The 18,935-nt window shown below is 38.4% G+C and overlaps 1 protein-coding gene across 1 annotated transcript; it reads left to right on the top strand.

The window, feature by feature from the left end:
* The first annotated feature begins 8,834 nt into the window (after positions 1-8,834).
* Positions 8,835-9,746, top strand: LOC129773365 (zinc finger protein 319-like). The gene has a single exon (XM_055776962.1). It carries the CDS (start codon positions 8,835-8,837, stop codon positions 9,744-9,746), a length of 912 nt encoding a protein of 303 aa, XP_055632937.1.
* The last annotated feature ends 9,189 nt before the right edge of the window (positions 9,747-18,935 follow it).

The following is an 18,935-nucleotide window of genomic DNA, read 5'->3' as shown; positions in this document are numbered from 1 at the left end:
TTTACCATGTCCAGACATGGCTGCTTGCATGGTTGCATGGTTGGTTTGTTGATGTGTTGTGATGCGAACCGATGTGGTGTACGGTTTGAATGAGAATGATCGTTACGGCAGCGGAGCGGGGTTTTTCAAGCTGACTGCTGGCTCGAGAATTACGCATGTGTGAGACTGCGACCAATGTTTCGTTCATTTTTTTCCTTTTTCCTTTCCAATCGTGCTTCATTCTAATTCGCTGCTGCTCTGGTTGCCCGTTTTGGTCGGTACGATTTGAGGAGCACAAAATGGACCAATCAAAAATGGGCACATAGTGCATTTTGACAATGCTTAATATTTCACAATTATTCAATTATTTATCTCAAGAAAAATGAAATGTTATTCGTTATGATAGATGCGTAGATATATTTCCTATCAATTGATGCAAAAACCTTTGCGATCTATTGAGAAATGCTCGAGTTATAAGCGTTTCAAATCTTGCTTTTTTTCCTACTTGTTCAGTGCCTAGATTTCCATTTCACCCCCTATATCTTCCGGTTAGACGTAGTCCTACGTCAAAATAAATCAGGACGCCCCAAATAGATCTCAATGGTCTTTCAATGAACTTTACGGAAAACTTCATGATTCGTGAGCTGTTCGGATGAATTTTCGAACTTATCCTGTGATACCACCACAATTTTGTGCACAGTTCTGCTGGTCATCATAAGTATGTTGATGATTTGGCAAGGAACATGTGGTTGTGGCCAGAAGACGAACGTTCCCATCACTGGGGCAACAACAAATGGAAAAGTTTACAAGGAGGAGTGTCTTCAGAACAGGATTTTGCCGTTCATTCGATCACATCAAGGTCCGGTGAAGTACTGACCTGACATGACAAGCTGCCATTACAGCCGGGATGTCGTCAAGTGATATGAGGAGAACAAGATCGTTTTCAAACTATCATTCCACCAAATTATCCGGATTTTTGTCCCATCCAGGGATATTGGGCAGTTATCAAAAAGTGAATAAATGTGGCAAAACCATAAAAAACAGCTCAAATTTAAAAGTCTACAAAATGACATCCCTCCACTTTTTCTATGCAGAGAAATGTCCTACTTTATGCGACCAAATCATAACTGAAACAGACTTTAGTGTTCGAGCATGGTTTCAGTACCCTTCGATAGTCCTTGAATAAATTCCGTATTTCCAGAGAACTTTGTAGTTTCCCACATCAAAAGATTGTAACAATAGACTCAAATTCTTTAATTATTTGGGGTTCGATCAACATACAGTATATTGGATAGCTTGAGAATACCTCGGGCGGGTGATGACATTAATTCCAGACGAAAGGTTGTTTTCCAGAACTGGCGCTACAACCAAGAATCGGTTTCGACTGAATGTAAGACTATAAGAATGATTTTTCAAATAATTTATTTAACTTGATGATTCCATGACGTTAAAAGATGGTTGCCCTGGATTTTTGACGTAAGATTACGTCTTTCGGAACCATATGGAGGTACAAATTGAAAAACGAGAATCGATCGCATCGTAAAAAATGTCCAATTTCAAACACTTATTGCTCAGTAATTTCATGATGGATTGATGACATGTTTGCATGAATTGATTTAGGCACTCTATAACAATTTTTCACCTTGAATACAATAATATATGTCATGAAACAAACTATCGAACAATTGAAAAATCTCAACCCCTATCCTAACAGAAATACCCACTCCTGATTGGTCGAAATTGACGACACATGCAGCGGGTCCCTAACAGAGACATCAAAACCAAGCTGCCTGGGGGAAATCAGCATTGCAAATACATGAAAGTAGGAGGAGCTTTTGTTTCTACCGAAATGTGTTCCCTAACAGAGACATCAAAACCAAGCTGCCTAGGGGAAATCGGCATTGCCAATATATGCAAGTCGGGGGCATTTTTGTATTGCAAGTGAGGTGAGTGATACGATAAATTTTAGCAAATAAATTTTAAATTTGGAACTTTAATGTTGGTTACTTCGTGAAATTTCATATCAATGACCGATCGTGTATTGTGAAAAATTTAGCACAAGTGTAATTGTAAAATTGTATATGGAGAAACTCAACCCTGTGTGTGTCGCACGCTGCACGCAACCATATTCCAGCACGGTTAGCTCAATACGGGGAAGTCCACCAGCGCAAGCGATATTTGCCGGAACTCATGTCGGTGAGAGGTTAATATTTAAATTTTAATTTTTAGTTGGACAAAAAAGATCGGTTTTCGAAATTAAACTGGAAATCTTTCTTATTTCGTGTAAATACTTTTTTTTAAGTGTGGGAAAGGCAAATTGAAGTAGGATACTGTAGCGAGGCTTACGGTACGCACTAGTCCATGCAATCATCCATTCGAATCCCGACAGAGGACCTTGGTTCTCTGGCGCATAAGTCGGCAATTGAAAGGCCCGCACAGCATCCCCCTTACAATGTTAAGATAAAATTAATGCTTCGCATTGAAACCATAAAGGTGTTTAAGCTTATTGTATAGAACAATGTCTCATGCAGTCATGCTTGTTTGATTTTTAGGGAAATACGAATTCGTGGGAAAAATCTACAAACCCCGGTTCAAATTCTACGATTAGAATATTCTTCCCTAATTCCATGAAGAAAGCAGAAAATGGATATGTTCCACTAGCACCAGGTACCCAACTGAAAGAAAATTTGCTGAGATTTTGCTCAAACCTTATATATTTGTTCAATTTGAAAAATTAGGGTGCATAGTTCAGAATAAGGGTGGTATGCAGAATCAGCTGTTTTACTTCACGCTAATTTTTTTTAATTTGTAACTCTTGAGCCAATTTTTGTAAAAATTGCCTTACGATTTGCGATGCGATCGTTATTTTTTAGACAATTAGTCATCAAAAACGAAGGGGACATTTTTCATTCAAACAACAATATCTCTGTACTGGAAGGTCCTACAGTTGTCGACGATCTTCTTAATAACCTAGCTAATTTAGGATACGAAGTCATTGATTTTGCTGATGACATAATCATCTTAGTGATGGGTAAACGTGAGTATACTATTTCCAATAGAATGCAAACAGTCCTTAAATACACACTCAAATAGTGCAATTTGGAAGGACTTGGTGCTAATCCTTCAAAAACAGTCATAATTCCATTTACCAGTAAAAGAAAATATGAGATTCCACCTCTTAGATTGGGAAGTGTACAATTGGAGCTTTCAAAACGAACCAAATATTTAGATGTCATGCTTGATCAAAAACTAAATTGGAACGACCAACTGGAGTATGCAATATATAAATCTGGAGTTGTGATAGTATATTCGGGAAAAAGTGGGGACTAAAACCGAAAATGATTCACTCGATTTACTCGGCAATTGTGAGATTCAGACTAACATATGCTTCGCTAGTGTGGTTGCCTAAAACTTCACAAATATCAGCTCAGAAAAAGCTCGATAAACTACAACGTCTGGCATGCTTATCAATAACTGGAGCAATGCCCAGCGCACCTTCCAACGCCCTAGATGCTCTTTTATACCTTCTACCATTGCACCAATATGTGCAACTTGAAGCGGGAAAATGTGGTCTTAGGCTGAAACGTATAAAACATTTTCTAGAAGGAGATCTCACAGGGCATTTACAAATCCTGAAAGATTTTCAACTGAACACTATAGTAAGCATGAATGAAGACTGGATGGTAACAAAGACTAACTTCAGTGTTCTCTTCAAAGTGATTGATTTCAACTAATGGGAAGAAGGTGGTTCCAAAACTCGTCCAGGATCACTCGTGTTTGACCGGACACTGTCCGAGCAGGTATCACCTCAAAAAAATCGGAAAACTGTCGTTTCTGCAATTTCGAAGCTGAGACTTCGGAACATTTACTGTGTCAATGCAGTACACTAATTCAGCGAAGACTGGGATATGCAGTCCTGGTGCGACCCTGAGTGATGGAACGAACTGACACTGCATACATAGCAAACTGGAGTGCACTACAATAGATCAAACTAATGGTCGCAGTGGTACAATGCTCCTACAGAAGAAGAAAAAGACCACAGTGAAAGTCGAAAGAAATTTCGTTGACGAAAAATCTCCCGGCCACGGGTGCACACAAATAAATTACAAATATTGTAAATGTTATGCTTGCACACCATTTGGATCAGATTTATACATCTAAACCATGTAATTAACGCATTTCGATGACCTCAATTTTGATCATGAGTTGTCCGATTCATTAATATTGTTTTGTTCAAATGATTTCTATGATAACCGCTTGGCGCGCTGCAGTTTGTTTATGTTGTCCTTCGTGCGTACACTGGAGGAAAACATTAGTAAGTGCAGCTACCAAATCTTTAGTAGTCAATACATTGGTAAAATGTACACTTTTTTGTACATGTTACCAAAACATTGTTAAACTGATGTCAGATGCAATATACATCCCTACCAATGATTCGTACATTTTACTTCATAGCATAAGTAACCTTGAGTATTTTCATTCCTAGCAACTGTGTGTGTGCAATCGCCATTTGTCTAGTGGAAGCGAATCGATTCGGAGGTAAACATTTTGCTTTTGTTATGATTCATTTTAACTAAATAATTTCCTTTTTTAGCTTTTATTTATAGAAAACAATAGCAAGGGTTCACGCAGTCGTAAAAACTATCCTAGCTGATGAACAATATGCGACGGCGGAAGTTCCACAATCTTAAACACATCGTCACAACAATAATGATTCTACAGCAGTACTTGGCGACGATACCCAGCGGAAACCATCGCCATCATTACCACCGACAGCAGCCCATAACTTCGGACGGAGGGAAAACGATCAATGTGTCCCACCTGCGATATAATTTCCTTCGCAAATCACGACTTCACGTCCGGTCGCTCAACAACAAAAAAAAACCGTGTCCAAGGATAATGGGGAGAGTCAGTTTGTGTGAAAAATTTTCTCCAAGGCGCTTCATTGCTGCATCGGTACATACTGCCTTCGCTCGGATATGGAGCGCCAAATCAAGTAGTAATTCCTAATTCTGGTCGAAGCGCGGAGGACATGATTGGATGCGCAACCGGATAATTCGACCGAGGCGGAAGCGTCGGCAATCAGCCAATCCGCCAAGGGAAATAGACAAAGGTAAAGATCCGTCGGCGAAGGCGATCGATAGTGGCAAGAATGAAAAAGATTTGGCGCTGGTTTCGAAATCGGATGAACGTGGCTATTTTAGGTAAATTTCGACTTTTCTGTGTAGTTAGATGTGTGAAGATGTTTGGAATACTATTAATAACAAAGTTTTTCTTACGGAAGATTTGATGTTCCCCTGTGTTCGATTGGGATTTCCAGTGAAAATAGGTAAATGCTCAATTATTTTTAAAATATTTGCCACTTTGTTACGCCATTCGTTCTATTTTGTAGAAATATCGCTATTCTGTGTGGTTGTCATATTTGACAACGTATTCGCATAAGAGTCCCCGCAGACTGCATACTTTTTATCGGCAGAAAATTTGATCGAGTTGGCCTGTTAGTGCAAAAACCGACCCAACTGAATCGGTATAACGTGCGCATTTGCATATCACTCCATACTGATTAAGTTTGCCGATCAAACTATCGGCCGTAAAACAGTCTGCAGTCTGCGGGGGCTCTATGAGACACCCGTAACCAGCGTGAGCCACATCAAGGAAAACGAAGAGCGTGCGACATGCATTATCGAGGATTACTGTGCCGATTTGAGGAAGCAGGAAAGCGAAAGGAAAACCTACAGGAAAAGCTTTTTCAATAGTTTTATAAAATTGAGAATAGAATAAGAATATTAATAAGAATAAAAATATTTGCAATACAAAATAATTATTTGAAAAATATCGTCATTATCCAACCAATGGAGGGCCAACAAATCAGCCATTACTAAGTTCAAAATTGAGCCAACATTGGACTTACAAACTGTAGTTTCGTTTGACATTCGTAGGATGTACCAATGATTAGTAGGGTAGAAAATGACTAACGAATTGGTAATATTTACCAAAAAATTGGTCATATATACTAATTATTCCTCTCAGTGTAGCAGAAATAATGTTTCTCTGTGATGAGTGATGTTCACCTTTAAAATGCCCAAGAAAAGGCCATATACTGAAGAAAGCCCAAATTATGATTGGATCTAGTGATCCCCGATTTTTGAAATTAATCGTTCATCAGCTAATCGAATAGTTTTCAGCAGTTTGTTATTCGATACGATTAATCGACCCAAATAATCGATTAATCGATTAATCGCAACACTGAGAGAAATAATTAGTTAGACTAATACCTAAACCTCATTTGCTAGAAAGCCATGTGGAATCAAAAATATGTTCATTCCGCCTGAAAATCAATTATTATCTTTACGCTCCCCTAAAATCGTAAACGAAGCTCAATTCGCGTTGACGGCATTGAGCTACGTTTATGAACTTAAGGGAGCGTCAAAGATAATGACTGATTTCAGGACAAAACTGCAGCAGCCGTACGTTTTTTCCTCTCTGCGTTTGGATCGATTAATCGACGTAAATTATTCGTTCGCTTCGATTATTGGTTATGCAGTATTCGTTCGATTAATAATCGATTTCTGTAGGAAGTATTCGATTAATCGATTAATCGAACGATTATCGGGGATCACTAATTGGATCAATATGATGACAGTAAACTCAAGCAATGAGAAATGAAACATCTACTGGAAAATTCGAATTTCTTCATTCAAAAATAGTGATTTCTAAAACCGGACAAACCATGATCAAAGGTGGGTTAAAAACATAAAAATTTGGATAATTTGAATCACGGTATTATTAGCAATTAGACTAATAGTTAACTATCATGACTAATATTTAAGGAACAGTAGTATTTCATACTTTACCAGTGCAAATATTATTTGATCGAAATAAAACATCAAACTTTCACAGATTCAGTTATATGCAAGCACAACATTTCAACTACGAATTACATTCCATTTACTGCAGTCTAGCATTAACGCGAACACGAAATTATTGCGATACATTCAACAGGGCATAACTTTTTTACCATTGGGTCAACCAAATTTTGCACACTTTCTCATTGATGTGTATTGTCTACATGCTGTCAAACTCGAAGTCGTGTTTTTCGATTCAACGATCCTGATCTGTCGCACCGGCAGTTAGGAAAAATGTTGAACATTCACCATTCAACCGTCTCCAGAGTGTTGAAGCGTTTCCAGGAGCGGTTGACGTTGGACCACGGCAAAGGAGCTGGAAGAAAACCGGGACCGGAGAACAAAAAGACGGAGGGAAAGATGAAGCGGATGATTAAAGCAAATCCCAACGTCTCAAGCCGTGATTTGGCTAAAAAGATCGGCATGTCGCAGAGCTACGTCCAGAATGAAAAGAAGAGAGCTGGACTACATACATACAAGGTACAGAACTTCCCAAACCGCGACAAGCGGCAACAATCGACGGCTAAAACTCGGGCACGGAAGCTCTACGAGAAGATGCTGACAAAATATGGCTGCTGTGTGATGGACGACGAAACGTATATAAAAGCCGATTTTAAGCAAATTCCGTGGTTGGAGTTTTTCACCGGCAAGAGCAAGTTCGATGTGGACGACAAATTTAAGAAGAAGAAAATGTCGAAGTTCGCCTCCAAATATCTCGTTTGGCAGGCCATCTGCTCTTGCTTGAGGAGTGAGCTTTTCGTGACAAAGGGCACAGGTAATGGCGAGATCTACAAATCTGAGTGCCTCGAGAAGCGCCTTTTGCCGTTCTTGCAGCAGCACGACGAAGCTCCGCTATTTTGGCCAGATTTGGCATCATGCCACTATTCTAAAAGTGTCCTGGAGTGGTATGAGGCCAATTCTGTCCATTTTGTTTCAAAGGACATGAACCCGCCAAACTGTCCGGAGCTGCGCCCGGTGGAGCAGTACTGGGTAATAATGAAGCGGGAACTTCGGAAGAGCAAGAGAACAGTCAAAGACGAGAACATGTTAAGAAAATGGAAAAAAAACTGAGAAACTGGTACCGGATGACACTGTAAAGACTTTGATGGAGGGCACCAAGCGAAAATGCGTTCAATTTTACACTCAAGGATTAACTCATCGATTAACTTTTCTTTTGATTTTTGAAGTAAATATATGTATAAACCTACCCTAAAATTTTAGTTTGATTCTAAACATTATAAGAAAATTGGCATGACATTTTCGGTGTCGCGATAATTTCGTGTTCGCCCTTTACTTCGAACAAACTTTACGAAAATATCAATATACGATTGGAATAAATGTATCTTATTCCGTTGTTTCTTTAATCTTTGGTGCCAGACTATGGCGGTATGAATCTGAGAACCTTAATCACTACAATAGAGTTGAAATAGTTTTTTCATCGCTAAACTACCATTATATCGCATTATCAATCGGAATTAGGAAAAAATAATTTATCTCCCCACACATTCCATTTACTTGAATAGGATATTGCTAGAAGACTGACATCTCTAGATTTGCATTAAAACGATTGTTGTTTATGATGGAACAATAGATAAGTTTATCAGCTGGAACAAGGAGAGCACAGATAGTTCAATAACAAATCACATTTTTTTTAATGTGTAGTGAAAAGCTTGTTCGAAGTTAAATAGGTCGTTTGCTGCATTATTTTGAACTTTAGAAGTCACAATCACAAAAATTATGAGTTTCGACGAAAGTTCAATCGACAAATTTCCATTATGGGAATGCGCGAAAAGCTACAAAACCTGTACAAAACCAGAAATAAGATCAGCTGTGCAATCAAGCAGCAGTTGTCATCAGCAGCCATCATGGCTTCCAGTTGATGAAATACAAATAGAACACGATCTATCTGAACTAATCAATGAACTCACGAGCCAGCCTATCGAGTCGGAAATGAATTACCCGTCGCAGGAACAACTAATATTTCAACACGAACAACAGAAAGAAACAACACTACAGCAGCTCGATAATTTGGATGAAAAAATACTGGACCAAATAATAAGTGAAAAAAATTTCGAAGCACCGATTACTACAATGCAATCGAATTGTGATCTAACGTCAACCACTGTACCAGGACAACAAGTATATTACCTACAACCATTAACGGTGTCGGAACATCCATCCGGTCAACAACCGTCGATATTTACGATATATCAATCGAATGACCTGATGTTATCACAGCCTTACACGATACAGGATGATTTGTTACAGCCGCAGCAAGTGCCTACAGAACAAAAGGATCAAATGCCAACTTCAACCACAGATTTCCAATTACAGAACGGCTGTCAACCCAAATTATTCCCTGCCTCCACTGAAGCTACCGTCACGTCACCATCATCAACAATACCCTCCGATCACTTGAAGTCATCTCTCAAACCCATGAAATATTGTAGATTAAAATTCAGTGAACACCAATGTGACCTGTGTGGCCACTACACCAAAACCAAGCATGGTCTGGCGCAACACAAGAGGCAGACGCACTCAGACCGGGTATTCGTGTGCGGCAAATGCGGCAAGAAATACGAAACGGCACAAAAACTGGAGAAACACATCCCGAAGCACAACCTCACGGAAAAACCTTTCAAGTGCACCGTTTGCCCCCAGCAGTACCATCACAAGATTGATCTCTCGCGTCATCTGTTGAAACATTCCCCAAACCACAAGTCACGGCTTAAATGCAGTTTTTGCGACAAAGTCTTCTTCCGGGACGATCATCTCAGGCACCACGAAAGTGTCCATATGCGTAAGCTGAAGCACAAAAAGGAGCAGGATGAACGCAGGGGAAGAGTTATCAGTGTGTCTTAAAATTTTAGCAGAATTTGTGTTTCTTGTTTAATCTTACAAACACGTGAGATTTGACAAATAACAATTTTCTATTATGTGATATGTTGCAAACAATTAATGTAAATGTTATTAGGTGAATGTTTATAATTAGAATGTAAGTAAAATGTTGCGTATATTTAAAATAAATCCAAAGTGTAACGCACTATGTTAGAAACATAGGAATCAGACACAAAGCGCATTTGAGCCTCAAGCTTTTCATCGTCGCCATCGGCTTTTGATCACTCATACACTCATAATGGGTATTTCCTACCATTTTCCAGGAAACCATGAAGCTATTATATATAAGGTGCACCCGTGACCGAGTGGATAGCGTCTCACATTATCATGCCGGGTGTTCGGGTTCGATTCCCGTTCTGGCCGGGGGATTTTTTCGTCAAAGAAATTTCCTTCGACTTGCACTGTGATCACGCGTATTCTAGAGCTTGCCCCTCGGAATACATTCAAGGCGTGTTATTTGGCTTAGAAAATCTCAACTAAGTATTAATAAATGACGCTAGTTAATGCATACGTTGAGACGGCAAAAGTTCCACAGGGAACGTTAACGCCATTCAAGAAGAAGATGAAGCTATTCCACCGTAAGTGACGATTTTCATGAATTTTATTTCTTTTATTTCGTATTTTTTGGTTCAAATTTTGCTGACCAAATTTTTATTACCCAAAAAAGAAAATTTGCTTAATCGGTTTTCCATTTCGACTCTAGCCTTACTTTTGAGAAGGGTCTAAACGAAAATTACTAATAAAGTTTATTGCCAATTGCGCCAAACTGGAAAAATAATGAACAAAAAAGCTATATTAAAAAAAAAGTTATATTTAAAAAAAAAGTTATAAAGCTGGATTTTTAAAAAAAGTTGAAATATTTCTTATAATTGGTTTTTAGATCCGATTTTATGGAAGTATGCATAAATTGCAGACAAAAAGCTGCGAAACAGAAAAATGTTGCTAAATGCTACCGTTTCTAAGATACAGTTATTTCAAGATAAAATTTACTGAAAACTCTCTACTTTTGGTCATTTTCGAATGTTTTTCGAGTCTTTTTAAGCTAGAATTAAATCATACTGAAAGTGTAGATACTTTTCGGCCAAATGTGTTGCTAAGCGCAAAACCCGAAGAAGGAATAGTCCGTTTTGAGCCGTCTTTATTTTGTTGTGTTCGTCTCATAGTTATAGTTATAGTTATAGTCTCAAGTAATAGTGAGAGAAAGTTTTGAATTTTTTGAAAAATCCTCATTCATATAAACATTGCAGTCGAAAATTGTCTACTATTTGAGGAAAATTTACCCACACGAGTTTGCATGAAATTCGCCAATGGACAAAAAAGTTGTAATTTTTTAGAATTTTTTAGAAATGAATACCTTGGCCATTTGAGTAGCTTCGTATAATTGAAATCATCAAAAAAAAAAATAGACTACTTTTTGAAAAGGGCCAAAGTTTTTTTTAATTAAATTTTCAATACCTACAAAATTCTGGGTAAATGATAAAATGCAGGAAATCATTTTAGTTTTCAGAAATAAAATGAGAAAATATTTTTTTTGAAAAATTACACTGGAAAAATTGTCATTTTGAAAATTGTAATTCATTTTTCTCCAAAAAAATTTGAATAGCTCCCACAATTTCCAAGAAGTCACCCATACATCTGAAGATGGGCATTTTTACAGGGAAAAAGTTTTTCTAACAACAACTTTTTCATGTTTTCTTTAAGAAAATTACAACCTATCATTTTTGTTCAAAGTCAAGATAGTGATGTAGTGTATTCACTTATATTGTAAAAATTGGTAGTTTTGCTCTTTATCGCAAAACATAAGACCCGTATTTTTTTTATTTTTTCAGTAGGGTGACCATTTCCATTTTAGGGTTGATAATAAATAAACTTTTTTTTCTTCCAAAAATGGTTTTTTTTTTTCAAAAATTCATAACTTTCGAACTACTTAACCGATACAGATGATCGACATATCAAATTAAAGCAAATCACCTGGGCACTACACCTGCAGAAAATTTTAGTTCTGTTCTCGTTATTATTGATTACATTCGTTTTTCATAGTCTTCATTCGTTTTTCATAGTTTTCATAGTCTCGGGACCAAGGGCGTCATATTTTTTTCTAAAAAGTTGAGGATTTTTCACGTGACATATGTCGAATCCAGAGAGGCGTTTTTTTCGTTTTCGGGTTATTATTTTTCAAAAGAATTTGAACCTCCGGTTCATCATCGTTATTTTTCATCGTTTTTTCCAAAAATGACTGTTCAAAAATTTATTACTTTTGAACTACTGGACCGAATCAAATGATCGATATATCAAATTAAAGCTCATTTTTTCGGTTTTTTATGAGGTTCTAAACAGCGATTTTTCATGAAAAATAACTCAATTTTGACAAAAATGGCCGCCATTTATCAATTTTTCGAATTTTCAAAAACCCCTATGTAGCGCTTTAGATATTGTTCTAAAGTTTCAAAATATTCATAGGAATTCGTTCTACGACACCACGTTGCTTCAGAACTGATACCACTAGCAAGGTACCGATTTTCAGACAGCATCTAAGCATCCAGCTGTCAACAGCTCAATAATCATTATTTGTGCATTCAAAAAACGAAACGAAACATAAAAAAAAATTCGCAAAAATTCATTATTTTTCAGGGGTCCCCCATTAAAGAATGAAAAGTATGAAATTGTTCATGTTTTCATCAAAAAATATTAAATAATTTATAAAAGAAATTAGAAAAATTATTTATAAATTTTTTTCAAAAAACGGTTTTTTCTATAATTTTCGAAAAATATATATTAATATCCCATACAATTACCAGCAAGTCGCCCATACATCGGAAGAAGGGCACTGCTACAGGGAATGAGTTTTCCTAACAACAACTTTTTCATGTTTTCTTTGAAAAATTACTATTAATGTTTTACTCGTAACATTTTAGTGCGTAAATTATTGAAACGTTCTGCAAACTTGTAAAAGTAAAGGACATGTCAAACTCGAAATTTACACAATATGCCATATATTTCAGAAACTATAAATGATAGAAAGTTTACGCCTTGGACAGAAGTTCATATTTTGATTAGATCTAAAATCTTGTCGAATACACTACATCTATTATTTGATATTTATTCAACGAAAACATGAAAAAGTTGTTGTTTGAGAAACTTTCTCCCTGTTAAAGTGGACATCTCCCATTGTATAGGTGATTTATTGGAAACAGGTATTAAATTGGGTTTAAAAAATTGAAACAATTTCCTTCATTTCATCCTCTGACTAGATTCTTGTAGGCATTATAGTTTTTCAATCAAAATTTTTTTTGTAAAAAGTTAAGAAAAAAAAAACTTTGGCCCTTTTCAAAAAGTAGTATAATTCTTTTTTGAAGATATCAAGTATGCAATGTTTCTTGAATAACCAATTACATCCACAGAGTTTCATTGCCATCTGAGATGGTGCTGCCTGTCGAGTTGGCATGATTTCCGTCCATTATTTTTTCCATTTGGCGCACTATGTTATTGAGAGGCGAATGAACTCTCAGAGTTTAAAGCCTCTATAATCCAACAACGAACGAACCACAATGTTGTTCCTATTTTTTCTGTATTATAGTGACTTCCAACACTTTTGACTGGCTCTATTGTTTCTATTGTTATCTTCCACTTTCACAGAATGGTCAATAAGGATTTGAAAAATAATAAAAAAATTTAATACGCTTTTAATGCCCTCTGAAAATTCTCCGAACCATGGCGGAAAAGGTTTCGTATTGCGCTACCGACTAGAGGTGAATCAAAAATTCAGAGTGAAGATGAATCGGCATTTGCTGTGACCGATCATATTCCGGAGTGGACGAAGAAATGCACTCAACAAAAAAAGGACCAGAATGCGACATCGAAAATTTTGAGTGGTTTTTGGAACGCTGTAACCAGGGATGCCAGTTGTTTTTTTTTTCAAATGTCTTCACATGGTACGAAAAAATGTTTTCAAATGTCTTCACAATCATATCAGAGAGATCTAAAATACTCAACTTGCTTTCGAACAAAATTTGATAGCTCATCCAATATCTATTCTAATTGGTATTGTTATATAGCGCATTTCATTAAACTTACCTTGAAAATTTGAGGTTTATTTCAATAAATGTGAACAAAGAATATATTGCGCAACTGCGGACTAAATTTTATGAGTTTAGAAGTGATAATTGGCTAGATAATCGGTTGATTAAGTAAATATTTAGCCTCAGTTTTTCCACCAAACCGGAACGGTGATAACTCAATTTGTTTATTTCAGCTTTGAAATTTTGATTGTAACTCAAATCATATCCATAAAACTAATTATTGAAACGGTATGTAACCGGAAAAGTTTCGATTTATAAAGATATCGTTTGAAAGATTAAGGCTAATCTATTGTATAATATAGGCCCAAAATAATAAAAATACAATGTCAAAATCATTCGCTATCCAACTCTTGACGAGTAAAGTTCAGTGTCGTTATTGTGCGTTGCCACTTTTACTATTGTGCGATTGGTATAGTGTACGAGTGAAGGTCATTGCTGTCCGCTTTCGAATTGACCTTTTGTGAAGTGGAACAAAGGAAGCAGCGCTCTTGCAGCTTGCAGCCCTTGGCGGCTGTTGAACATTGGCATAACGGGATCGCCATCGTGTGGCTGTCGTTAACGGGAATTATCATCACGTGACCGTGTGAGCTATTCTTGCGCTATAGGGTTGATCCATAGCGCGTAGCCTCTGTCTCTCCCTGGTTAGGGCAGTAGAGCGCAGTATCGGAACAACTTTTATATTAAGGTACACATATTTAATATTAATATTATTGTTCAACTCATATGTTCATTACTTAATATTATCATCATAATTTTTTGTTTGTTTGTTTTGTTATTTTTTTTTTGAGATTATTGTTAAAATCAATAATAGATTAGAAATAAGACAAAAATTTTTGTAAAATGGAGAATAGTGGAGGATCTCCAGAGATGGAGATCTCCGATAATGAATCCCATTCAAGATCTGGGAAAAAACATAAACGAGTCCCTCAAAAAGAAGATAATTCTTCTGGGGACGAATCTGCTCATCCTTCCAAGCCCCCCTCTAAGAAAATAGCAATCCTCCCTTCTGAACCCACTGTTACTTCCACTCCCCCTCTCCCATCATCGATTTCGCTTCCCCCTTCTGATGTTTCCGATCCAACCCAATCCTCGTCATCGTCTTCTCCCTCTGTTGTCTCCGCTCCACGTGTCAGAGTTTATCCAGAAGATGCACCTGGAACTGGCCCGTGGGTTGTTTTCCTCCGGCCAAAACCAAAAGGAAAAAGCCTTAACGTGATTCAGATCATGAAAGATCTGGCCAGATACTCTTCTGTATCTGAAATTCGCAGGGTTAGACCGAACAAATTGCGGGTTGTCGTGAATGAACGGAAACACGCAAACGAGATTGTTGCTGACCAACACTTCACTCTCGAATATAGAACATTTATACCCTCCCATAACGTAGAAATTGAGGGGGTGATAACTGAAACGGGTCTGACGAGCGAACAAATAAAAAAAGAAGGAAAAGGCAAGTTCAAGAAGCTTCCCTCAATGGAAGTAAAGATCTTGGACTGTCGCCAACTCGGGAAACTCTCCCATGATGGGGACCAAACTAAATTTACGCCGTCAGACTCGTTTCGAGTCACCTTTGCTGGTGCCGCCCTCCCTGACTACGTTATGGTGGACAAATTGAGACTACCTGTGCGACTCTTCGTGCCAAAGCCCATGACTTGCAACAAATGCAAGTCAGTTGGTCACACTTCAGATTATTGTGCCAACAAGGAGCGCTATGCCACTTGCGGAGAGCAACATGAGGGGAAATCCTGCAGTGCGACTGAGCATAAGTGTCCATATTGCGGAGGATCCCCACACGCGCTCTCAGCTTGTGAAACTTACAAGAGTCGCTGGGAGAAACAGAAGCGCTCTTTAAAGGAACGCTCGAAGCGCACTTTTGCGGAAATTTTAAAGGGCGCTTCTCCACTGGCCCAACAACAACAACAACCAATCTCAACACACAATATCTTTTCCACGTTGCCAGTTGATGAAATGGAAGCGGACACAGCTAGCGGGGGCACACCGTTTATTTTCAAAGGGAATCCCCGGCGCAAAAAAGTGACCACTCCCAAAGTTCAAGAACAAGTCCCCCCGGTGATACCCCCAGTTAGCTTGCCTAAAAAATCGAGTGCAGCGGACAAGCAAAATCAGGTTCCTCCTGGCTTCCGTGGGAATAGTTCACCTACGAACGACCCAGCACTCGAGGGGACATCAAAAATCCCAACTGTCCCTGTTTTTCCGTCCAGCTCAACTTCCCAATCGGGATTTATAAAGATGTCTGACCTTTTGGATCAAATCTTCAAGTGTTTTAATGTTTCCGACTCCATCAGAACCCTTGTCATCTCAATGCTTCCAGTATTAAAGACAATTTTACAGCAATTGATGCAAACATGGCCCCTCCTTGCAATGATTATCTCTCTTGATGTCTAATTTAGATAGAGAGGTCGGAGATATCACTGTTTTTCAGTGGAATTGTCGTAGTCTTATCCCTAAATTGGATACATTCAAATTTTTAATTCATAACTTCAATTGTGATGTTTTTGCTCTGTCCGAAACTTGGCTTTCTTCGCGAGATGATATCTCTTTCCACGATTTTAATATTATACGCTTGGACCGTGATGATAGATACGGAGGGGTGCTTTTGGGGATCAATAAGTGCCACTCATTTTTTCGAATTGACCTTCCACCTATTGGAGGGATCGAAGCTGTTGCTTGTCATGCAAACATCAGAGGCAAAGACCTCTGTATTGTCAGCTTGTATTGGCCTCCGAGAGCTGCGGTTAGCCGCAAACATCTTGATGACATGTGCTCACTCCTTCCTGAGCCACGATTGATCTTGGGAGACTTCAACTCTCATGGAACTGCCTGGGGGGAACAGTACGACGACAATCGTTCATTGTTGATATATGACCTTTGTAACAACTTCAATATGACCGTTTTGAACACTGGGGAAACAACACGTGTGCCTAAACCTCCTGCTAACCCAAGTGCTCTTGACCTCTCGCTTTGCTCGAATTCACTATCGTTAGATTGCAAGTGGAATGTAATCCAGGACCCCAACGGTAGTGGTCACTTGCCAATCAAAATTTCCATCACCATTGGGTCGAATTCTTCTGAATCTATAAACATGGCATATGACCTCACAAGACACATTGACTGGAAAAAATATACGGACGCGATTGCTCTAGCCATCAATTCCAGAGATGGTTTACCTCCATTGGAGGAGTATAACTTCCTTTCTCGTTTGATCTATGACAGCGCGGTTCGCGCTCAAACGAAACCCATCCCAGGTTCCACTATTCGTCGAAGGCCTCCCAATCTATGGTGCGATAGCATATGTTCCAAGCTTTATGTAGAAAAATCGAATGCATTTAAAGCTTTTCGGAAACGTGGAACCCCTGAAAATTTTCAGACGTATTTGGACCTTGAAAATCAATTTAAAAACTTGATCAAAGGGAAAAAACGTGCTTATTGGCGAAATTTCGTGGGAGGTTTGTCACGAGAAACGTCAATGAAAAAAATATGGAAAGTGGCTCGAAACATGAGAAATCGCTCTTCAACGAATGAAAGCGAAGAATATTCACATCGATGGATTTTTAATTTTGCACGGAAGGTTTGTCCTGATTCCGCTCCTGTGCAAAAAATTGTTCGAAATATACCACAAGATAGGTGCGATCTTGATTCCGAGTTTTCGATGGTAGAATTCTCTCTTGCTCTCCTTTCATGTAACAATTTTGCTCCGGGATCGGATAGAATTAAGTTCAACTTGCTGAAAAATCTTCCTGATGTGGCGAAACATCGCTTATTGAACTTATTCAATCGGTTACTGGAGCATAATATTGTTCCAGATGATTGGAGACAAGTACGAGTTATAGCTATTCAAAAACCCGGAAAACCCGCGTCCGACTTCAATTCGTACCGCCCAATAGCAATGCTGTCTTGTATACGGAAATTGTTGGAGAAAATGATCTTGTTTCGCCTTGATCGATGGGTTGAAACGAATGGCCTACTCTCAGATACACAATATGGGTTCCGCAGGGGCAAGGGGACGAATGATTGTCTTGCGTTGCTTTCTTCAGAAATTCAAATGGCTTACGCCGGAAAAAAACAAATGGCTTCAGTATTCTTGGACATAAAGGGGGCCTTTGATTCTGTTTCAATAGAGGTTTTGTCAGACAAATTACACTCTCGGGGTCTGCCGCCTCTATTGAATAATATGTTATATAACTTGCTTTGTGAGAAACATTTGAACTTTTCTCACGGAGATTCGGCAGTAAGTCGGGTCTCTTACATGGGCCTCCCCCAGGGCTCATGTTTAAGCCCCCTTTTGTACAACTTCTATGTAAGCGACATCGACAATTGCCTTACACAAAATTGCAGCCTAAGACAACTTGCAGATGATGGAGTGGTGTCTGTCGTAGGACCAAACGAATCCGACCTGCAAGGACCCTTACAAGATACTTTGAACAATTTTTCAACCTGGGCCATTGGGCTAGGGATCGAATTCTCCACGGAGAAAACAGAGATGGTGGTTTTTTCTAGGAAGCATAGACCAGCAAAACCAAAGCTTCAACTTTTGGGTAAACCGATCACTCATGCTATGTCATTCAAGTATTATGGGGTCTGGTTCGACTCCAAATGTACTTGGGGGGCCCATATTAGATATCTGAGTAAAAAATGTCAACAAAGAATAAACTTTCTCCGTACAATTACCGGCACCTGGTGGGGAGCCCATCCCGAAGATCTTATTATGTTGTATCGAACAACTATTCTCTCAGTGATGGAGTATGGCAGTTTCTGTTTTCAATCAGCTGCCAAAACACACCTCATTAAACTCGAGCGAATTCAGTATCTTTGTCTCCGTATCGCGTTGGGATGTATGCCCTCAACGCATACCATGAGTCTCGAGGTTTTGGCAGGCCTACTCCCACTAAAAGATCGCTTCAATTTATTATCTCTTCGGTTCCTCATCCGGTGTAAGGTTATGAATCCATTGGTGATCGGAAATTTTGAGCAATTGATCGAGCTAAATTTTCATTCTGGATTCATGAATTCATATCATGAATTCACCTCTATGCAGGTTGTTCCTTCTTCGTATATT

The sequence above is a fragment of the Toxorhynchites rutilus genome, chromosome 3 (genome assembly GCF_029784135.1).
Source record: "Toxorhynchites rutilus septentrionalis strain SRP chromosome 3, ASM2978413v1, whole genome shotgun sequence".
Lineage (NCBI taxonomy): Eukaryota > Metazoa > Arthropoda > Insecta > Diptera > Culicidae > Toxorhynchites > Toxorhynchites rutilus.
The sequence above is the reverse complement of the archived record's forward strand: the minus strand, read 5'-3'. Positions and strand labels throughout refer to the sequence as shown.